General features: G+C 51.0%; 1 protein-coding gene across 5 annotated transcripts; it reads right to left on the reverse strand.

Moving 5' to 3' along the window:
* Positions 1-9,878: 9,878 nt before the first annotated feature.
* Adam33 (ADAM metallopeptidase domain 33) lies at positions 9,879-22,729 on the reverse strand. Of its 5 annotated transcripts, none has more exons than XM_052183649.1 (21): positions 22,617-22,729; positions 20,213-20,292; positions 17,795-17,871; positions 16,022-16,097; positions 15,765-15,841; positions 15,476-15,665; positions 15,064-15,129; positions 14,908-14,979; positions 14,636-14,802; positions 14,433-14,517; positions 14,212-14,354; positions 13,631-13,808; positions 13,428-13,517; positions 13,068-13,263; positions 12,842-12,950; positions 12,549-12,747; positions 12,382-12,459; positions 12,201-12,309; positions 11,977-12,121; positions 10,545-10,615; positions 9,879-10,429 (listed from the first exon to the last, which is right to left on the reverse strand). In XM_052183649.1, exons 1-21 carry the CDS (start codon positions 22,711-22,713, stop codon positions 10,347-10,349), a joined length of 2,388 nt encoding a protein of 795 aa, XP_052039609.1. In that variant the 5' UTR covers positions 22,714-22,729; the 3' UTR covers positions 9,879-10,346. The 5 variants fall into 5 exon arrangements, 4 of the variants coding, with proteins under 4 accessions (XP_052039609.1, XP_052039608.1, XP_052039610.1 ...); XR_007977953.1 differs by having other exon boundaries at positions 10,403-10,429; positions 10,545-10,868; XM_052183648.1 differs by having other exon boundaries at positions 9,879-10,615.
* Between the last annotated feature and the right edge of the window lie 728 nt (positions 22,730-23,457).

Raw genomic sequence — 23,457 nt, forward strand, 5'->3', positions numbered from 1 at the left:
CTTAAGCAAGAATTAAATCTCACAAGTCCAGAAAAGCTGGAACGTGTAAGATTCACAGGGCCTCATCTCAAGGTTATAACCAACTGCTGAAAGAAATCCCAGCAGGCAGGCTACCTGCCAGCCCTGCAGGGACCTCCAGGGTCACCACCCATGTTTGGGTGGATGTTTAGGTGACAGTCATACCCCTGTAAGCTATCCCCATAAACTCAAATAAGTAATGAGTAAAAATAATAATAACAAATTCCCCCAAAATAAATATTTGCCAAGTTGGACATTGGTGGATTTGTTTCTCTGGCCCATTGTCAGTTGTGTATCTGAGATGTAGAGGCATGTGTGTTGTATCTCCTCGGGAAGCCTCCACACACCCATATGACTCCAGGAAACCTGTTCCTCCCATGCTGAGCCAGGAACTTTAGGAAGTAAATTGTTCTTTTTCCTTCTTAATAACTTTACTGTCAGTTTTTTGTTCACTAGTTTTATACATGTAGAAAAGTTATAGAGTGGTACTCCACCCTCACCCCACCCCACCCCACCCCATCCCCAGTTTCTAAACTCTGCTCTCTGACATAGCATAGCATGAGGACCAACACTCGGAAGGACACTGTGAAGTTAAGTATAGACCATTTAACTTCTCCAGTTTCCCCGTGCATGCCCTTTATCCGTTCCAAGACTTGGGGCGTGCTGGTGTACACTGTAAACTATTACTAGGAAGCAGCAGTTGGCAAAAGGATCGGGAATTCAAGGCCAGCCTGAGCTACATTGAGACCTTGCCTCAAAAACAAAGGGTGACAGGATGGCTCATTGAATAAAGACTCCTGCTGCCAAACCTGACACCCTGAGTTTAGCCTGGACCCACATGGCAGAAGTGAACCAACTCCCTAAAATTATCCTCTCACAGGGTATGTATACACACACACACACACACACACACAAATGAAAAAATTCCGAGTCAGAATCGCCACTAAATTTGTCATGCCTCTTCCCAAGTGAGGCAGCCTCTCAGTGTTTTTTTTAATCTATATTCTTCCTTTAAACAATGGTGTGGGGTTCAGAGTGTGTGTGTACATGCCCAACAGCAATGCCAGGAGCCCTGTGTCAGCTGGGATAGCCGGCAGGCCCCATGGGTTCCTGTCTCTCTCTCTCTCTCTCTCTCTCTCACACACACACACACACACACACACAATGGGGTTGCTGCACTCAGCTTTTTATGGTATTGCTGGGGATTGAACTTGTGTTCTCATGCTTGTATGGGACGTCACTAATTACATCATCCTCCCTGGCCCTCTTTATAACAGGAATTTTGTTGTTAGCCAGGATCATTCTGTGGGAAAGGCAAATAATTGACTGTCCAGGAAAAGCAGACCAAAACCTGAAGAGACCATTGGGAACCATTTTACAGAGCACAAGTTGACATCTAACTCCAGGATAAGAAGGGTAACCTAGAGTTGGGAGTCTGCCTGGGGGGCTCAGAGTGAGGCATTTTTGACTCCTGCATCTCTTTTTCCTTACCTTCTCAAGGTCCACCCGGCCACCATTCCCACAAGAAAGGAAGCAACCCTTTTAGGAAGCTGGGCCCAACTCTCCCTGTATATTTTAACTCTCTTTACCTTATCCCCATTTCTGGATAAGAATTCTGACTAGTTATTTCCTGGCTATTTCTACTGAGTTAGTCTTTTCTTCTGGTCAGATTAAAACACAGCATTGTAAAAAAAAGATTTTGTTTTATGTGCCTGTTTGTATGCTACCCAAGGCCAGAAGAGGGCACCAGATCTCATAAAGCCTGAGTTATGAGCAACACACTTGGTTGCTGGAAACCAAACTCTTGTTCCTCTGGAAGAGCCCTGCAAAGGGGGGGGGGGGGGGAGCAGACGGGGCACACCTCAGCTAGGAAGTCCAGAGTGGGCTTGCTAGGGGATGGTTTTGTGCTCTGTGTGTTCAGATGCTGACTTCTATGCCCAGTCATCTGGTTGCAGTCTGGAAGATAGCGTCTCCAGATCTCAATGTTATGTAAACGATGTTTTCCATCACCTCTGATTAGTTAATAAAAGAACTGATCAGCCAATTAGCTGAGCAGAAGAGATAGGAAGGGACTTCAGATCCCAGTCACGGGGTCCCAAAGGAGACCAGAGAGTAGAGAAGGACCACGAGGAGAAGGTGTGGAGAAACCACATGGAGAGACCAGGAGGATTTGCCATGAGAAAGCAGCCGTGAGAAGATCACAGGCCCGAGTGAGCCAGGGCAAGACCAGATGGCAAGTAATGGGGCATTCGGCTGGGGAGCAGGTAGTCAGGTAGTCAGGTTAGAATAGATAAGACTCTGCCCAGCTTTTAGAGTGTGTAGCTTGTTAATAAAAATGCCAGGTCTCACAGGAAGCTCAAGAAGAAGGAGGACTGAAGTGGGGGTGCTTTGGTTCCTCTGAGAAAGGCAACAGAATACTCATAGGAGCAACAATGGAGACAAAGTGTGGAGCAGAGACTGAAGGAAAGGCCACCCCGAGACTGCCCACCTGGGGATTCACCCTATAAACAGTCACCAAACCCCGACACTATTATGGATGACAACAAGTGCATACCAAAAGGAGCCTGTTATGGTTGTCTCCGAGGGGCCCTGCCAGAGCCTTACACATGAAGCAAATGCTAGCAGCCAACCATTGGACTGAGTGTGGGTCCCTAATGGAGGAGCTGGAGGGGTTTACAGCCCCATGGGAAGAACAATGAGGTCAGTCACACAGATGCCCCAAGACTCCCAGGGACTAAACCATCAACCAAGGGGTACGCATGGTTCCAGCCAAAAATGTGGCAGAGGAAGGCCTTGTCGAGCGTCAGTGGGTGGAGAGGTCCTTGGTCATGTGAAGGCTCCATAGATGCCCCAACAAAGGGAAATCGAGGGAGGTGGAGGGGGAAGTGGGTGGGGTGGAAGGACATATACTTGGAGGCCGGGATGGGGGTGGGAGGAGGGGTTGAGGGTTTTTGGGAGGGGGAAACAGGAAAGGTTTTAGCATTTGAAATGTAAATGAAGATTATATTCGAAAGAAGGAAAAAAGAAAGAGAGAGAAAGAAAGAGAGAGAGCCAGGTCTCTGTATCTTTATGGCTAGAGTGGGCATAGAAACACTGCAATTATTTGGGAGCAAAAGGGACATAGAAACACTCCCCCAAGATTACTATTACAGGGGCTGGATCAGTGCATTGACCTGGGACTAGGCTCGGGGGTTGGCAGAACACAGGACCGAGGAGTGCTACGTGCCAGATAAGCAGTCAGCCAGCTGTAGCCTGGAGTCAGGGCGGGCAGGCAGGCCAGGACGTGTTGGAGCCCTGCCAGGGATAGAAGGCCTGAGCATGGAAGCAAATGTCCCCGACATTTCATTCTCTGGAATGCAGCCTTTTGATTTTATAGAGAATTTATTTATACAGCATTGAGACTAAGGATGATTTTCCTTCCAACGTTGAAGAGCAACAGTGACATGATTATGAGCCCAGGGCAGGGTGACAGTGTTCTACAAGAACTTGCTCAGCAGCTGGACTAACTGCCCCAGACATACAGCCATGTACTGTGGGGCTTGCGCTGTCTGCAGAAGGGCCAGAAGGGACTAGAAGTACGTATTCACAGTTTTCCAAGCTACACCCTGTTTCCCAGAACGCCCACACTCAGTCAACACAAGAAAGAGCCTGGTCATGTTCCAAAATCTATTTCTGAACACTAAAGTTTATGCTAATTTTCACATTCATGATTTTCTTTTTTAGAATCTATTTAAAATGCAAATACAGAGACCGAAATCATGGCACAATGGTTAAGAGCACTGACTGTTCTTCCAGAGGTCCTGAGTTCAATTCCCAGCAACCACATGGTGGCTCACAACCATCTGTAATGGAGTCTGATGCCCTCTCTTCTGGTGTGTCTAAAGACAGCTACTGTGTACTCATATATATAAAATAGACACACACACATACTCACTTCTTAAAGAACAGCAATTAGAGGCCTGTTCTTGGCCTATTCTCCACAGGTGGGCTCTCCTCTGTTCAGAGGCTGTTAGTAACCTGGACTTGGCCTGCTCACCACAGTTTTTTTTTTTCCCATGCAGGCCTTTAGCTGTTGTGTGCATGGCAGAATTTTATGAAAATATCTCCTTCATTCAAAGAGACTGAACATCTGCTGACCCTCACAGGCAAGTCAATATGCCATAAAATCGGCCTGTTTATTTAATCTCCCTTTAGGAGAACTACGGAAAAAATCTGTATAAAGAAGACTTGATGTCTCGGATGAAGGGCCAGGTTTTTATTATAGATATAAGAAGGAGCCAGAGGTAACTGGAAGAGTCCAGAGCAGAGAGAGGGAAGGAGACTGAACACGGCCGGAGCCTGGACCTGGCAGGGCTGTCTGTGAGACAGGGTAGCAAAGGCCAGAGAAGAGAGAAACAGAAGCAGGAGCAGAGCAGAGAGAAAACAGCAGAATAGCAGGGTTTTACACTGGTGTTTATCAGAAAAGACGAATATTTAATGTTTCTTACTACATAAACCAAGCATGGAGGTATACCCCTGTCCTGGTGGTTTGGATGTCATGGCTTCCATATTTGTGGGCATTTGAATATTAGGCCCCCCAGTTGGTGACCCTGTTTCGGGAGGTTTAAGAGGTGTGGCCCTTGCTGGAGGAAGGGAATTTGCTGGGGCGGGAGCTGAGGTGTCAAAGCCTCCCACAATTCTCAGCTTACCCTCTCTGCTTCCAGTTTGTGCTGAGTCTGAACCCCCAGTTCCCAGCTCTGCTACCCTGCCTGACACTGAGGTAGAACTTCCCCAGGAACCTCATGCTGGAGAAGGAAAAGGTGCCAATCAGTCTGTCATAAAGAGATCTCATGCCATCTCACAGGGTGAGACTGGAGCCTAGGTAAGTGTGGTCAACGAAGCTCTGTGAGTCTGAGGCCAGCCTGGTCTACACAGTGAATTTCAGGGACAGCCAAGGCTGTTACACAGAGAATCCCTCTCTCAAACCAAACAAGCAAACAAATATCCAAGTGCACTTCCCACCTGGTGTGTTTGGTCTTTGGCATGCACTCTCTTGATGAAGACTGTAGTTGTGTCTTGCTGGGAGCTTGGGTAATACTGTACCCTTGGGTAATTTCAGTATCCTTTGTGTGATACTGAAAATATTTCTAACAGGTAGGGACCAAACCCAGGACTTGGTCTATGCTACCCAAGCACTTTACCAATTTGAGACCACACTTCGACTTCGCTGTTTTAGATTTATCTTATTTTTAATTGTGGGTGCCACGTGTGTGTGTGTAGGTGCCTGTGGAGGCTACATGTGTCAGATCTGCAGCTGGAGTTACAAGTGATGGTACGGCACCTGATATGTTTGCTGGGAATTACTGGTCCTCTGGAAGCGTAAGATATTTTAACAGCTGAGCCATCTCTCCATGCTACCTCGTCTTTAACCCTTTTGTCCCAGGGGCCAGCCCCAGCTGTTCTTCTTTCTGCTTGTTTCCTCTTGAGGCAACAGAGCGGGAAGAGCGTCAGCCAGGGTAAGGCTTGGTCTTAGGGATATTTAGGGTTGCTGTTTAATAATAAAATGTTTACCTACTGTCTTAGTCAGGGTTTCTATTCCTGCACAAACATCATGACCAAGAAGCAAGTTGGGGAAGAAAGGGTTTATTGAGCTTACACTTCCACGTTGCAGTTCATCACTAAAGGAAGTCAGGACTGGAACTCAAGCAGGTCAGGAAGCAGGAGCTGATGTAGAGACCATGGAGGGATGTTTCTTACTGGCTTGCTTCCCCTGGCTTGCTCAGCCTGCTCTCTTATAGAACCCAAGAACACCAGCCCAAAGGTGGCACCACCCACAAGGGGCCCTCCCCCACTTGATCACTAATTGAGAAAATGCCCCACAGCTGGATCTCAAGGAGGCACTTCCCCAACTGAAGCTCCTTTCTCTGTGATAACTCCAGCCTGTGTGAAGTTGACACACAAAACCAGCCAGTACACCTACCTTAAGTTTAAGTCACTTTGCTACTGTAGCTGACCTGCCTGAGTCCCTTTTTGGGGCCAGAAACTGCAAGTCTCTGGCATTTAGCACCTCATCCTAAAACAGCAGGGAATTAAGTAAAGCAGCCTTTGCTCGATCTCCCCCAGAACTGTGCTGTGTGGCTCTAACTCCCAGTCTGCCAGTAGAAATCATTAGGGAGAAAGGGAAACAAAAGGGAGACAGTTTGACAAGTGATTTCAGCCTTTGTTTCTATGTTCTCTCTAAACAGTTTCCTAGGAAAGTTCTCTAAGAAAAGGGAATCAGGAATTAAAGGATTAATTGCTAGAGACTTTCCCCTCTTGTCCAGAAGCCTCTCACTTGTCAGGCTAGGGGGAAGTTTGGAGTAATAAACTTCTATTGAACCAGGAGAGGAGAGTCACACTTACAGAAGAAAAAACTTTACACATGCAAATATGGATTATATTCACATAAACTCGATTACAGACTCATGCATATACACCCACACATCTCCATTCAAACCAGTTGGGCCCAGCTTACATGCTATCTCATAATTACACACTTACACACACACACACACACACACACACACACACACTTACATGTGTATATGGAGCAAAAGCCCAAGCACCAGAGCAGAAGGAACTCATTCTTGGTAAAATGAGCTCCAATCTTTATTGCATAGAGAAGGAAAAAGCTTCTACACTTTTATTGCTAAATGAATTAAACCCAAGTCTATAAGGAGAACGCTCTGTCTCCTTATAAACTAAGACTAAGCCTGCCTTGCTATTAAGAAAAGACCTGTTCTGTGGCACGGTAAGGAGACGCCCTCCTGCTCCTCTGCTCTCTTTATGGTTTCTTCTTTTTCCCTTCCCTCTGCATTTTGCATATCACTCTTAATTATTTATGTTGCCTTATAATTTCTATGCAATTCCACTCTGCATTCTCCTTCTAATCTTGCTCTCTCCTCACGCCCTGATGCAGCAATGCTCTTGTTCCCAATGCCTCACTCCTACGGCTTTCTCTCCAATGTTCTATCTTCGAACGTGATCTTTCCCAGTCTTTTGTACCTTTTCTAAAAGAATAGATCACATGGTTTTTCCAAGCATCCCCCCTTTTTTTCTTTTTACAAAAGTTCACTATAAGTTCAAACATAAATAAGTTTACAGCAGAGAATGTTTACATGCATATTCATTAGGAGTAATTATCTGGCTAAACATTTATTATTTGTTACCAGTTCTATGGGTTCATAGAGAATTAAAAACCATAACTTTTGTGGGTATGTCTTGTATTGATAAACCCAGTCAATATTTTATCTTCTGTCCTTGCACCTATAGTATATCATTAGTTCCCTTTTTAAGACCATTTGTTAATGGTTTTACAACTTCTTGGAATGTGCTTTAAGTTGTAGATGCCTGTTGCTAACTCAGAAGCAATTAACTCTTGACACTTGAAGACTGGCAAGAGTTCTCAATGCAGTTTTCATATCAGAGAAGACTTAATAGCAGCCCTATTATAAAAGAGCATAATAATTATTAATATAATTTTAGGAATTCTTATGGATCATCATTAAGAATTAATAAATCATCTATTTGTCTACATCACTGGAAAACAGTACGTCTTCGTTGTTCTGTAGAGATCTGCTCAGAAGGATGGGCTAATACCTAGTGACTGTTATGTATATTTAATAATTCCAGGAAAAGCATATTAATATCAGGAATCTTTCCTAAAATGAAATCTCCTCATCCTTGCCTGTAGAAGCAAATCTATCACTAATTGTCCAGTCTATGCATGGCAAAACCATTTCAGGGAGATCACTTGCTAGTTTTTCTGCTTCTTCTTGATGGCACACAGCACATTTGTAGCCATTCTGTAACACACACACACACACATACACACACACACACACACACACACATACACACACACATACAACACATATATATAACTAATATCAATTAAAATCATATAATTAATATTAAAAAATAAAATAACATTATTTTAGATTATACATATATTGTGAACATTATTATAATTAACATATAGTAAAATAATATCAATTGATAGGTAATAAAATTAAATAATATTAATTAAAAATAATATATATCTGTACTAGCATATATGTACATATATATGTACTGTGATATATATTTTATACACATTATTAGTTAATATTGGTAGTTAAAATTTGTGGTAGAAGAACCTGTGTTTGTCAACAGCCAGATGTCAAGGAAGTCACGATTACCTGGTATTAGATTATGGGCTGGATTTGCATTTCCCTAATGGCTAATGATGTTGAGCATTTCTTAAGGTGCTTCTCGGCCATCCAAATTTTCAAAACAACCCTGAGATTTCACCTCACACCAGTCAGAATGGCTAAGGTTAAAAACTCAGGAGACAGCAGGTATTGGCAAGGATGTAGAGAAAGAGGAACACTCCTTCATTGCTGGTGGGATTGTAAGATGGTACAACCACTCTGGAAATCAGTCTGGTGGTTCCTAAGAAAACTGGATATGACACTTCCGGAGAACCCTGCTATACCTCTCCTGGGCATATACCCAAAGGATTCCCCAGCATGCAATAAGGACACATGCTTCACTATGTTCATAGCAGCCTTATTTATAATAGCCAGAAGCTGGAAAGAACTCAGATATCCCTCAATGGAGGAATGGATACAGAAAATGTGGTATATATACACAATGGAGTACTATTCAGCAATTAAAAACAATGAATTCATGAATTTTTTAGGCAAATGGATGGAACTGGAAAATATCATCCTAAGTGAGGTAACACAATCACAAAAGAATACACATGGAATGCAATCATTGATAAGTGGATATTAATTAGCCCTGAAGCTCTGAATACTGAAGATCCAATTAGCTTATCAAATGATTCCCATGAAGAAGGAAGAAGAGGGCCCTGATCCTGGAAAGGCTTGATCCAGCATGGTAGGTGAGTACCAGGACAGAGAAAAGGGAGGGGGAAAGATAGGAGAATGGATGGAGAGAAGAGGACTTATGGGACATATGGGGAGGGGGGAACTGGGAAAGGAGAAAACTTTTAGAATGTAAACAAAGAATACAGAAAATAAATTTTAAAAAATCTTTAAAAAAACAACAACAACAAAAAAAGATTATGGGCTGGAGCTAATTTGGCCATACACAGTTGCAGCAACCTCTCCCTCTCACAGCTGCCATAAAGGCTAGTGCCCTACCCAGGGGAGAGAAGGCCCTAAAATGCAAATGTTCAAATCCAGGTGCTGCTCAGGCCAGTGCCTTTTCCCTCTCACAGACTGAGATGCTGACTGGTTGATTCCCTAGCTAACAGACATCCTGGGGTGAGGGTCCCTCAACAGAGTGAGCTTGCATTAAAGGATACTTACTTACTCCCTGCCTGTCCCACACCCCCTTTGGTTTGTGCTGTGAGTAGTCAACAAACTGAGACAGAAGTTGGTGACCGGGCAATGGGAGGGCCTCGGGGTGTTTCCATACCATAAGGATTGGGCAGGTCTGCATGGCACAAACCTTCCCTACCTTCAGGAAAGACTAACAGATCCCACTTTTGCCACATGGGCTTTGAGACCCTGCCTTGGTGTCTCTGGTGCTGGGGCCTGAACTCTCTCTCCTAGGAGCCCCACCATGCTGTTTTCTCTCTATACAAGGTGTTACTAATTTTGTTTTCTTTTTATTTGATTGTTTGGTTTTCAAAACAGGGTTTCTCTATGTAGCCCTAGCTATCTTAGAACTCAATCTGTAGACCAGGCTGGCCTTGAACTCAGAGATCTGCCTTCCCCTGCCTCCCCAGTGCTAGCACCTCCACTATCCAGATGTTGTTTCTAATTTCTTTATTTCTCAGTAATCCATCTCAGTGTCTCTCCCTTTCAACAAGTCACAGCCAACAACACAGAATAGCTTGTGGATTTATTGTTATTAGATACACTCTGACATTTCAGAAGAGCACAGCTCTCAGGGAGGGTGGGGTACATCGTGATGGGGCTCTGGGCTGCCTGTGGGGAGTGAGGAAGATCTCGGAATCCAGCCATCGCCCATCGGAGTATAGGAGAGCATCTGGCTCACTGAGGACAGGGGCGAGGCTGCAAGCCATGTGCCTGCCGGGCACATCTTTCCTCCCTCAATGAGGACCCAAGAAGAACCACAGTGCCTCCCTGCCCCTAGGGCTTCCAGCATCCTAGCCTCTATAACAACAGCTTCTCTGAGGCCAGTGTCTCGTTTCCTGATTTATACAAGCCAGTAAATCTGAGGAGCAGTCAACAAACTGAGACAGGTTGGTGACTGGGCAATGGGAGGGCCTCGGGGTATTTCCATACCATAAGGATTGGGCAGGTCTGCATGGCGCAAGTTTCAGAGGGTAGTTCTTAGGTAAGCTCAGAGTTCTCAGGGTCTGAGAACAATTCAAAAGATGAAGGGTGCAAGCGCTGTTGGCAAGAAGTCCCTGGGGCTGAGCAGGGCAGAGGATCGAAGTGGTTGAGTGTTAGGTAAAGAAAGGGAGCATCTAGAAGGAGGCAAGGACCCAGCCCTCACTTCCCTCTCCCTGTCCCAAGTGCCACACTTACGAGGGTGCAAGGGCTCTCCAGCGATGATGGAGTTAAACTCCACGGGGTACACACTGCCCAGGGGTTGGTCCCTGCAGGGGCCATGATAGACCAGATCAGAGTTCAGAAGGTCAGAAAGTGACCATGTATTGAGATTGCTTCCCCATAGCACAACACAGTCCCAGTTCTGTGATGCTGATCTTTCCACTTGGGCTTCAAATTCCTGTTCCGTCCTCCTTGGTCCCAGCACTTGGGAGGCAGAGGCAGGTGGATTTCTGAGTTCGAGGCCAGCCTGGTCTACAGAGTGAGTTCCAGGACAGTCAGAGCTACACAGAGAAACCCTGTCTTGGAAAAACAACAACAACAAAAAAAAACAAACAAACAAAAGTCCAGACCTCACTTAAGACCCAGGGCCTCCAGGGCTGTGGACTTCCTTTCTCCCAGGGTGACTTCACTCCCTCTAGATGCAGGCCTTACCCAGGTCCCATCTAGAGCTGAAGTGCAGAGATGTCTTCCCGGGCTACGCTAGTATAGACTCTGGACTGCCTGGACCTTTCCCACAGGCTCTGCCATTTCTTTTGATGGCTCATCCACATATTCCCACTGTCCTTGACACCCCATCCTGATGACGGTGTGCAGCTGCCACCCCTCTGCAGTGACCCTCCCAACTGCCACTCGGCCATTTTCTCTGCCTGCAGACGCCACCCCACCCCAGGGGCCACCTGGCTTTTCCCAGATCTCACTGTCTCCTGGGGCCTGTGGGTGCTGTTGCTGGCTTCAGGTGGCCCCTAGTCACATCTCCAGCCCCAACCCTGCCCTTTCCCTCATCTGGCTTGGAACACTTCTAAATCCAGACATGGACATAATGTGCCTGACTTGCCCAGGGGCAAGTGCCCTCGCCCAGTGAAGAGGCGGCCCTCGGTAGACCATGCATGCTATCAGGTAGCATTTCTGCCAGCCAGAGAACAGGATCTACAGGGGACAGAGGCACTGAGTCCTGCCACACAGCGGTCAACACTATAGCTGGCCACTGATAGGAAGCACGAAGAGGTGCTGGGCTTAGCACTGAGGGACCTGAAGGGAGTTAAGACTAATTAGGGCAGAGGTCATGGGAGATGGCTGAAATACTGAGACAAGGAGGCTAAAGAAGTCTTCAGGGACACAGTGGAGCACAGGCTGTGCTGAATTTGTTTAAAGCAGAAAAGGAAAAAGAAAAAAATCAAGGTGAGGTCACAGAAAGGACCGCACCACCAAGTACTGGTCAGGACAGTGATACACACCATGGGCTTCTTCCCACTGCCTGTGGGTTCTCAGTACATCTAGAAGAGAGTAAGGACCCCATCTAGTTTCCTACAGCCCTGGCTTCCTGTAGTTTTCCACTCTCCACAGCCCTGATGGATTCTGAGAAGCAGAAGCCACAGGGGCAGGCTCAGGAAGAAGGCACTGAGCCTACCTATCACATAGGGGGTCCCTCCTGCAGCACCGTCCTGGTCGATGGCAGAGTGTTGGGAGCTGGTAGTAGCACCAGGCTAGACCAGCCCCAGGGATCAGAGGCAGCAGGAAGCTGAGGAGCATGGCCACGGGGAAGGCATCTGGGTCTGCGGAATACAGGGGTGCTGAGTCCCATGCAGGCTGCTGCCCCGGTGGCGCCAGCCTGCTCCCACCCCACTGACATACTTGCAGACTGGGCAGGGCCACTATCCATGCTGCCGCCCAAGCCAGGCTTGTCACAGAAGGGTGGAGCCCAGCCAGCAGCACAGTGACAGTTATGATTGCTATTGCAAACCTAAGAAGAAGGTAGAAAAGTCACCAGGTATCAAGGATCTCCAAGGTCACTCTGACCCCTTAGGATACTCACCCCATTGTGATGGCAGGCGGTCAAGCAACGGTCCAGCTCCTGGGAGGTAGCATTCTGACAGTGCCTATCCCAGCACACCTATGGGCATTGTGCCCACTGGGCAGTGAGGAGAACACTTTGGCATGGAGGACTCAATAACCAGGAGGGGTTGGGTGGGCAGGGCTCACCATTCTAGGTCCACAGCGGGTGCCTGGCTCCACCAGACCCAGGTCAAGCTGGTACGGGTGAGTATCAGGGAGCACGAAGGCCCCTCGGCAAACCACCTCGCGGCCGTCTAAGAGAACGGTGGAATCCATGGTCACTACGTGCGGCACTAGTGGGTTTGGCTCCCCTCCCTGGCACAGCAGCTTCCCACACTGTGAGTCCCTGGAGAGGAAGCGGAGGGTGGTCACCATCTGAGTGCTCCCTCCACATGTTCCACCCTATTTTACAGCTGTAGACCCTCAGCATCACAGCTCACCTCTGTGCACAAGGCAGGAAGCTACCCTTACTGTCCTGGCCACAGTTGCCCTGCGAATTCCCCATGGAGTTCATCTGCTGGAAACACGGCTCCGGGGCCGGCTGGGATCCTGGGGGGATAGAAGCGGGGCATCTCGGACCTCTGTTCCACATGAGGAGCGTGCCCACAGTAGAAAACCGCAGGTTTTAGTAATGGTCAGGGCACCAGGACCAGCATGCGGTCTCACCAGGCCCCCATAGCTGCTGGCACTGCTGCTCCAGCGTGGGACACCAGCCGTCTAGGCAATAGCCACGCCCCTCAGCGCAGGGTGAGCCATCCAGCAGGTAGACGTCCGCGGGACAATGCGGGGCGGTGCCGGTGCAGAACTCGGGGAGGTCGCAGTCACTCGTGGCGGGACGACAAGGCGTGCCTGCCGGCTTTAGCTACACCAGTGGCCCATTAAGGGAAAGCAGAGAGATCTTTGCTGAAAGCCGGAGGGAGTGCTAAGTGAACCCAGATACAGGGTCAAGCACACTCAGAAAGAGGACTAGAAGGTCCCGGCCCAGCTAAGACCATCAAGCCGCTCCCCAGTATCCCGAGTCCTCACCAGGCACCTCGCACAGCAATCACCGTGAGCGCATTGCGACCCTGCACGCAGGGAGCAATTGTGGGCAAAGCAGCAGGGATCTGGGCACTTCTGAAATCAGAAAGGAGAGAACAGAGCACGCGATGGCGGAGCAAGCTAGTCCTGGGAGAGGCTGGGAGCATGGGTCAGCCTCGAACCCCAGAGACAGAGAAGATTGACCTGACCTGGCCAGAGCCGCAATCGCACTCTTCTCCTGCTTCCACGAAGCCGTTTCCACAGCGGCTGGGCAGCACCAGGAGCCCCGGCGCGGTGACATTGGAGAGGCACGTACCTTCCCCTTTGCGGAAGAAGGTGCGCAGCTGGCGGCGGCTGCAGGCGCTGAAGACGCGCGGGAAAGGGCGCCTGCAGAAGGAAGCCGCATGTCACTGGTGGTGCGGAGACCACTGGGGCGTAGGAGCCACCTCTAAGCTCAGGCAGCTTCTGCACTTTGGGCCCTGAGGTTAGCCACACAGCCGCGGTTACCTCTTAAGCTAAGCGAGCAGTCCAGATAGGGGAGGGGAAAGGAATGCTAGGAACTCCAGACAGGAGGAGGCTGTGACGCTAAGATCGGGCAGTCCGGACCCCAAGGAGGACCAACGATCGGGAGTCCGACAGTCATTCTGAGACTCCACCTTCCCAGCATTTCTCCCACCGACGCCCTATTAGCAGACTGTTGTCACCCTCGCTTTACTCAAGAGGGAACTGAGGGGTAACCAAAGAAACGCAGTCGCCGCGTCCAGGTCCGGTGCCACCGACCTGTGCGTACCCTGTGGCTGCCTCCATGACGCAGCCTCCTTGCTCGGCGTTTGCCTCCACGCAGCAGCCCTCTGGGTCGTGGTGGAGGCCCAGGCTGTGGCCTATCTCGTGGGCCATGGTGGCTGCTGTGCCGATGGGGAGCTCCGCGTGGTCCTGGGGAGCCGGGCTTCACTGAGGACCACAAACCCTGCCCAAACCTCTCTCGCCTCCTACACCCCCAGCAGAGCTTACTGTGCTCACACCTCCGGAGCTCTCTGCGCGGCACATGCCCTCCACCGGCGCCAGGCCCACCGTGGTACCCCGGAAGGTGCGGCCCCTAAGGATGGTGGAGCAGGGCATGACTGGGTGGAGCTGGAAATAAGGACCTCCCGCGACCCTGGTGTGTGTGTGTGTGTGTGTTCGCGCGCGCGCGTGTGAATGAAAAGGTCACCCACGTGAGCAGTTGTGTGGAGTCGTGTGGTCTCCTGGCCCACAGCCCACGGCGCCACTGTAGAAAAGCCCAGAGCGTTTCGTTGGCGTCCTGTGTGACGCGACTGAGATCCCGCTCGGTCCACACTTCCAGCCCCGTCAACACCAAGTGAATATCCAGAGTCCTGAGAATCTGAGGGAGAGACCGACTGGGGCCGGAACCAGGCGCCCATCGGCGTGCGGGGCCGGAGCTTTTCAATTGCCTCCCTCCCAGCCTTCAGCGCCCTAACCACCCAACCTGGTCCACGCAACTGGCAACTTCCAGGAGGCGCTGTCTTGTGTGGTTCAAGTTCTGATGATGAAGCAAGAACTGAGAAGGCAGAAATCCCTGGGTTACAAGGGGGCCGAGCAGGCTCCAGACCAGCCCAGGCGGGGCTCTTAGGTTTCCTCTCACCAGGGTGTGGTCAGCCACTATGTACAGTTCCAGGTACCTGGGACTCCTGCGGGCCTCTCGCCGCACCTGTGAGGGGCAAATGGTGAGATTTTTTTTTTTTTTGACAGGGTTTCTCTGTGTAGCCCTGGCTGTCCTGGAACTCATTCTGCAGACCAGGTTGGCCCAGAACTCAGAAATCCACCTGCCTCTGCCTCCCAAGTGCTGGGATTAAAGGCGTGCACCACTACCACCAGGCATGAAGGGCAGGCTGAATCCTGGCCACACACCGTAATTCCCCGGGGCGGGCAAGGGGACAGTTAAACTTCTGCTCAATTCTTCTGCCCCCGAATTAAAATAGGGAGAACCCGTCCAGGCCCGCCATCCCTGTCTCCTGGTTTGAAGGAGCAGTACCACTCTAATCTGTGCCCCTTACCCGGTTCTGGGGGACATGAGGAAGATTGGCCATTCCTGCTTTGTATTGAGAGTTCTTGTCTCTCCGGACCCCTCCCCGGGTGAACAACTGCTCCATCCGGAAGATCTTGTGGGTTGGGAAGTCCTTGGTGTCCCCAGGAGCCCGGGGTTGCAGATAATAGCCGACTTTGTCGCTGAGCACAATAAGGCCGCTAGAGTGCAGGGGAGGAGGGCAGGGAGGAGGGCAGGGAGGTGTGAGAAGGAGCTCTGGCCTCTGCAGCAGCCCCAGGCCCTCACCCCCAACTCCTTACCTCATCCCAGAGCAGGTGCTGAGAACCACCCAGGACTCCCGGAAGCCCCTCACGTGCCCGCGATAGAGGCAAAGATCCTAGAGAAGAAGCGGCTCACACCCAAATCTCAGTGGGGGCCCAAGTGGGAGGGACAAGGAGGAAGTGCCCCCCCCCCCAAGGCAGACCACAACCTCCTTCCGAATGCCAAACAGGATAGGGTAGGCCTGTAGGCTGCACCTCCCCCACTGTTCTCAGAGTCCAAGAACAACGTGTCTCACCTTGTGGTTGGGGGACGTCACTCTGGGCAGCCCATCCTGGCTGTAGTGGGTTTCTGTGTAGCCTGGGGCCAGGAGCCTGCCGGGAAGCAGGAGGTTTAGGAGTCCCTGAATTTAGACCTGCCTCCTACAGCTCGCTTCCAACTCTCCTCCCCGAGTGCGAGCTGAGCCGTTTTGAATGAGGCAATCTGAGTCTGAGGAAAGGACAGGAAAGGCTGTGCACTGTGCCTCAAAGAGAAAACCTCAGGCTAAAAGAAGACAAAAGGTCTGGAGCGAGCCCTGAGGTGAGTTCGACACGGCCATGGAAGTGTGGGAAGCGCTGGAGGAACAGGCTGGGGGCATTTGGTGCTGTGGAGCCTGCAGCCACAGGCAGGTGAAGGGGGGAAGGGAGTCAGGAGATACTACCTCAGAGGTGCCACTCCTGAAAGGCCTGGGTCCTCCTGCCTTTGCTGAACAGACCCCAGGCCCTTCAGGTCTCCTCAGACTGCTAGATCCCATGTCTCCATCTGTCCCTCGGTGATGGTTACTTCTGTTTTCCACGGAAAACAAAGCCCCACCTGCCTGTAGCTGCTTCTGTTCAGCCCACCTGGGCAAGGATCCCTTTACCTAGAGCTAGACTCTACTCTAGACTCGTCCTTCCTTCTTTCCTTCTCTCTCTCTCTCTCTCTCTCTCTCTCTCTCTCTCTCTCTCTCTCTCTCCTCCTTCTTTTTCTCTTTCCCTCTTCCTCACTCCTCCTTTATATTCTGAGACAGGGTTTTGCTAAGTTGCCTAGGCTGCTTTTGAACTCACTCGACTTGTGTGTTTCTCCTGTCCAGCCTCCTGAGGAGCAGGATTCACAGGCCTGCACCACCATGCCTGACTTTAATTGTTCTTATTCCTTACAGAAAACCCTGACTCCGACTCCACCTCGTCCTTCCAGGTCATCCACCAAAACCCCAGGGTGTTGTCCGTCCTGCTGTCCTCACACCCATTTCAACTCTGCTTCTTTGCCGACTGTGCTCATACATGCTAACTTTCCATGTGTGCACACACATGCAAGACTGTTTCCTAGGTAGGGATGTGGCGCTCTCAGGAACTGGTTTGGCGTGGTGTTTACTGTTTGTTCCCAGTCTGTCTGATTCCATGGGGGAGAATAAAACGCGTGGGCGCCTTCTGCAATGGCAGCAAGAAAGCAGACAGAAGAGTGGTGCGCTGTGATCAGCGGTGGGGTCTGAAGTTCCGTGTCATCTCCTTCTTGCCCACCCTCTGCACTCAGGGCCCGGTCCTTAGACACCGAGTTTCTCATTTGCAGCCTCCCGTTCTTTAACTCTTCAGGTCCATCCAAGATCTTTAGCACTAAGACGCCTTCTTCGATGGGCCCCACTGGGACTCCCCAGCTCTCTCCTCCCTGTTCGCCTCCACACAGATGGAGACATGCCAGGTAGACCAGATGAACTGTCACCATCAGATTTTGACCTTTGCAGCTTTTTTTTTTTTTTTTTTTTGTTCCTGCCATCTGTGGAAGTTCCCTTTGCCTAGGAATTAATTCCCTTTTAGCTATCAGGAAATGTCTGTCCACTGGGTGCGGCTCCCCCCAGTAGGGGGGCCTCCCAGCTGCTCCAGGATTTGAGGTGATGGCAGGTGTGTACTTAACCCACAGCTCCATTCCGTCCACTCTCTCTCCCTGTTACTCACACTGCCGCTTCCCACCCAGCCTCCCCCCCCCCCCCAAAGCACGGATCCTCTCCAGAGAGGGTCTGTGTCTGGGCTTCAGCAAACCCTGGCCTGGTACTCACTGGTTCTTCTCCAATTCAAGCAGGAGATCCTGGCCTTCAGCCTTTAAAGCCACCAGCACGGACTCAGGCTTCAAGATCTGACCGAGAAGGAATGCAGTGACACAGTAGGCCTCCCGGCCACCTGCCTGCCAGGGACTGGTAGATTATAGAGCCACCTAGTGAGGAAGCTCACAGGGGCAGCTGGCTCCTGCACTGCAGCGAGTGGAGAGCTGTGGGAGCTGTAGCTCAGAGCTGTTCCCAGAGCTTGTGTTCGTGACAACGGACCTTAAAGATGCATAAACCATCATATAAACATAGCAGTGGCTAAGGACTCTAGGTTGTTGTGTCTGCTATGGACATATGGACATATGCTATGTCCGTAAACAGGAGCCCCAGGAAAAGGCAGGAAGAACAGAAGTCAGTGGGCACTGAGGGTGATGCGGGTCATTGGCTGGGCTGCGGCCTTGGCCATTTCTCGTACTGCCTGGGGCCTTGTTTCTGTTTTGTTTGTATACTTGCCTGCTTGTTCGCTCGTTCGTTTGCTGTGGGTGCTGCAGATCGAACCCAGGGCTTTGCATGTGCTAACAAGGGCCAAATCACCGGGCTGCATCCGCAGCCCCTTGTTACACATCTCTCCATCTTGCTGCCTTCCCCTCATTCCTGATGGAACCCAGACTTTTCCCTCCACCTCCAGTCCCGGCAAACTGCCCAGTCCTCTGAAATTCCTCCAAGCTGGCCTCATAACTGAACTCATGAAGTAAACATGGACCCCAACTTTGGGTCCCCATAAAGTGTTGATTCTCAGCTAGATGTCAGAAGGGCCGGTCTTGGCCCTCTAGCTACCTCTCCTCTCTCACTGATTTTGCCTCTCTCAGGCTGTCTGCCTAACCTGGCTAGAAGCCAGAACTGGAACTAGCCCAAGAGATTCCAGGGGAGGCTGCTGTATTTTTTAAAAACGTTTTCCCCACCTGCGTAGTTTTCCCTTTTTATCCCAAAATGCACTGGGCTGGGACCCTGGCCAAGAATCTTGCAGGGCCCCTCCCTAGCAGGTGTAGAGAAAGAAGATGGCCCTCACTTCCCCAGGCACAGGCCCTACAAGGGCCCAAACATGAGCTTATATGGTTGGAGTGCCTCTTGCTTTATGAGAAAATGTCTGCTCCAGGAGAAGGAAGCAGCCGGTGGAAGGCCCCTCCCCCTGCCGCCCTTGCTGCCTTTACTTCCAGGGTCCCCCTCCCCTCTGTGCCCATCCCCATCCTGCGCTATGATCCTGTTTGTGAAATATACACACCCTGCCAAAGTTCCTCCTGGCCTGTCCTCCCAGGCTTTCTAACGCAGAGCACAGCCCTCCACCCCCACCCCATGGGACACTCTCACAGACCAAGCCAGGCAAGGAGAGAGGCCACAATCAGGGGAACCCGTGTGTGTCTGCAACTCATCTTTACTTGGCTAGTTGAGAGAAATCCTAGAGGTCTGAGGGACCCCAGTGAAGGCTCTGACTTGGATGCTTAGGTTTCTGGGAACCTACAGTCATTGCGGCAACACCTTCAGGTTTGGACAGTGGCACTGCCCTCTGTCTGAGGTACAGAATCAAACTCTCTCCAGCTTGAGTAGTTGTAAGAAAGAGGGGAAGGCAGCCAATAGTTTGAAGCCCTTAGATCTTAGGAGGCGGGGCCTCAGGCTTCAAGCATGAGGGACTAGGGACTTTACAAGCTCTGTGGGACTCAGTTCCCCTCTCCATAAGACAGGCAGACCAGGGCCGGCCTCCCTGTGTGCAGTGCAGCTGTGATGGCACACACAGCTCTTCTGGGAGAATGCAATGATCAGGAGTTAGGAGGAGGCTGGGCAGGTTTCTGGAGAAGCAAACTGGAGTGAGGATACATCTGGGGACACAAGGAGAATGGACCACGGCTTTCTTGTCCCAAGTGGCTTCCAGCCATGGAAGCTAAGGTTACAAGGCAGTACCCTGTCCACAGAGTCATATGTTCCCCCATAAACATGGCCAAGGGGGGATTTTTGTGTCCTTCCTTTAAAAGCTCATGACTTGAAGCCCACCAGGGCTACATAGCAAGACCCTGTTTCAATCATAACAAAACAGAACGGAACACACACACACACACAAAGCCCTTGAAAGGCTTTAGGCCCCAAACTATGAACTCATCTTCGCCTAGTTGAGTGGGGATAGCCTGGATGTTCCCCCATGGAGAAGAGAGTTAGGGCCAGGAATAGAAGGGGGTGGGAGGGAGGAAGCCCAAAATGACTTCCATGTGTGCAGGCTCACGCCATCAAGATGTGTCCTTGTCCCACCCACCCGACAGGGAGTGGCTTAATGGAACAGTGACTTGGTTCTGAGAACCCCAGAAAAACTGTCAGGACACATTTGGAGGACACACAAAGAGGCTGAGATGCAGGGCCCCTAATAAGAACAGGATAACAGCTCACCGGCTCCTCCAGGGTGACCTTGCGCCGGAATCCGCCCTCCAGGATCAAGTGGGGCGTGACTAGCTCTCCACGGGCATTCCCTGGGGTGAAGACAGAGAATAGTGCTAGAAAAGCAGTCAGGAGCTTGAAGCCATCGGGAAAGGAGGGGTCCTGAAAGGAGGACTCCATTTGTAGCACTCGCAGGGAGTGGTATTTATAGGGCATCTCTCGAATGGAGCAGCAACCAGAGAGGTGGCAAAAGAGAAACTGAGGCACCAGGAAACATCCCCATTGGGAAATTTGAGAGCAGCCAGAGCTTGGGAGCTGGTTTGAGGTCAGAGGCCCCGGGAAGAAGGCCAGACTCCAGTGCAGAGGGGCTGGGGAGAAGGAGGCAGCCTTGGGTATTTTTAGACTGGGCAGTAGATGCCTTTAGGGTGAGGGACTGTAACCAGAGGCCTCCTCTGCCATCTGAGTAAGGGAGCTGCCAGATGTCTGTCCCAGAGCTCCTGACTCCCACTGAGGCTGATGCTGTGCTGGACTCTGAGGGACCTGTCCAGAACCCCTCCTCTTTTTGTCAAGCTGAAGAGAGAAGCTGGGGTTCAGAGGCTCAGTGATCCTGGACCAGGCATTTCCAAGGGGGCTCCAGGAGGAGTATCACAGCCAAGCATTACTCAGAGGGTATTGGAATGTTCTTCAGGAATGTTCCTACCTCCCCTCTCTTATCTGGTCCCAGAAACACTCACAGGACCTCTCCTGCAGAGGAGCCAGGCTCCAGCAGCAAGCCCATGTAGTTTTCCGGCACTAGATTTTCCAGTTGGCCCAGGTTACAAAAAAACAAAAAAAAATTAAAGAAACCCCAGTCACCCCAGCTCTGGCCCTAGCCCTGCCTGACTGAGAACTCTCATTGGCTCAGCCCTTCTGGGCATCCCAGCTCTTTGTTTCTCTTCCCCCTCCTCTCTGGATCCCAGACATCAAAATCCTGGGATAGGAGCTGGAGAGGTGAATCAGTGGTTAAGAGCACTCGCTGCCGGGCGGTGGTGGCGCACGCCTGTAATCCCAGCACTTGGGAGGCAGAGGCAGGCGGATTTCTGAGTTTGAGGCCAGCCTGGTCTACAGAGTGAGCTCCAGGACATCCAGGGCTACACAGAGAAACCCTGTCTCAGAGAGAGAGAGAGAGAGAGAGAGAGAGAGAGAGAGAGAGCACTCGCTGTTCTTCCAGAGAGCCGGGTTCAGTTCTCAGCATTCGCATGGTGCCTCACAACTCTCTGTAACTCCAGTTCCAGGGGATCTCTCCCTATTCTGGCCCCCAGGTTTCCCGGTACCTCTGTGGTACGCAGATGTATATGCAGGCAAAATGCTCATACACATATTTGAAATCTGAGATGGCAGCAGCTCCAGGGATCTCATCCTTAAAATCCCACGTGCTTCTGAGCCATCAGGCAACTGGGGAAGAGGGTGTGGCTTTGGAAGGGAGGCTGAAGAGAGAGAAAAGGGAGAGGAGGAGAAAGAAGAACAGAGAAGCCTTCCTGGAGATAAAAGATCTCCCAGTCAAGAGAAGGCTTAACTGGTTATGGAGAACCATGTCTTGCTGGTTTCAGGTCCCCAAGGGTTCAGGATATGGATTCATATGTGAGTTTTCTCTGCAGTCCTGCAAGGATGGAGCTAGGAGTCTGGGCAGACTAAAGTGGATACCAAGAAGGCAGTCTGCATTAGTGAACACAGAGGCTCGCTCTCCCCACCATCAACTCTCCCCTGGCTAAAGGCAATACCGCTGTCATTCAGCCCTCAGAGCCCTTACAAAACAGCAGTCCATAGGTATAGCGTGGCTTCCAGGCTGCCCAACAACCCGGCCCTCAGCCCGTGGTCCTTCTGCCCTCTGGCCAGCCAGGTGCTTGCTGTGTGGAGTTTGGAGACTCACCCTACATGCTTGGAGATGCTAAGGACCCTGTCCTGCCGGAGTAAGGAGAGGTTACAGTAGGAAGAGAAAGTGGCAGTCCCAGGCACGGCTAGGCCACACCCCTGTTTAAAGAACTGCCACATAAGGCAACTATACCAACACCATACACATTGCCCACACCCGGCATGAAGAGGATGATCCGAATGAGACAGCTAGGCCTGTGGGCAGACCAGGACTGCAAGGACCCCAGGGCACCGGTCCTTCCCGGAGGAGCAGGAAGACACTCTGGCCTGGCAGTCTGGAGGTGCAGAAACTTAGGAGCAGAGCTGGGCAGCACTTAAGAGATGGAAGTGTTGCCTTTCTAAATGTGGGCAAGTCTGCTCCAGGGCCAAGCCAGAAGCACGTCCCCTTCCCATGTCCTGGCCAGGTAGCCCAGGGTCGGGAATGCTGTGTTCCAGTAGTTACACTGGAACCCATGACCACCACCGCTTCACCCTGCCCTGGAGGCGCCCTGGCCCGCATCCTCACCTGGAAACATCCGAGTGCTCCGCAGAGGACACGCGGGAAGCCACAGCAGCAATAGCAGCACGGGAGACCCCCCAGGTCTCCTGCACCCCGAGCCCATGGCTGGGAGTGCTTTTGCCTCTCACTCCTGCTGGGCTGTAGGCTCCACCCCGGCTGGAGGGGGCCGCCTCCTCCCTCCCCCCCCCCCCACCCTTAGCGGGCCTTGCGCCTCCTTGCAGGAGCCTGTCCCTACCCTGGCCCGCGAGACCGGAGTCCGCGCTGCGGGAGCCAGGACGACCCTCCCTGGCTCATTGGCAACGATCCTTCCCACGCTGGCAAAGGGAGGCGAGAGCGGGGAGCCCCGGAAGGTTCTTAGAGAACCTCTCTGGTGCTGAACAGAGGCGTTGGCTAAGCAATCCCCTCAGCCACTCCCAGGGCACATCTCTGGTCCTGCTCTCCCTAGTGACATGTGGACCCGCCTTTCTACCTGCCTGGAGCTAGGATTCCTCCCAGGATCTGTCTACCCTCACCTAGTGAGGCTAGGCTGTCCCACTGCGGCTGAGGTGCATCTGGGCACCTACGAGTCTTGTGGTGGCTGAGTTGCTGAAGTCTGTGGTTGCTGGCAGTGGTGGGCGCAGGGTAGAGAAACAGCGATGGCCAGGACAGAATTATACTATACCACAGACCCCCAGGCATGAGGGATCCTTCCTCGAATTTTAGGGACATTGCTTTCCTGTTGAAAAGATCATTTCATACACTTGGTATGATTTTGGATAGCAAGAGACTTAACTTTGAAATAAGCTGGTTGATAATTTCATTATGAGAATATGAAATGTAAAAGTTCCAACGACAGAAAAAAACAACA

Source organism: Apodemus sylvaticus, chromosome 5 (assembly GCF_947179515.1).
Source record: "Apodemus sylvaticus chromosome 5, mApoSyl1.1, whole genome shotgun sequence".
NCBI classification, from domain to species: Eukaryota; Metazoa; Chordata; class Mammalia; order Rodentia; family Muridae; genus Apodemus; species Apodemus sylvaticus.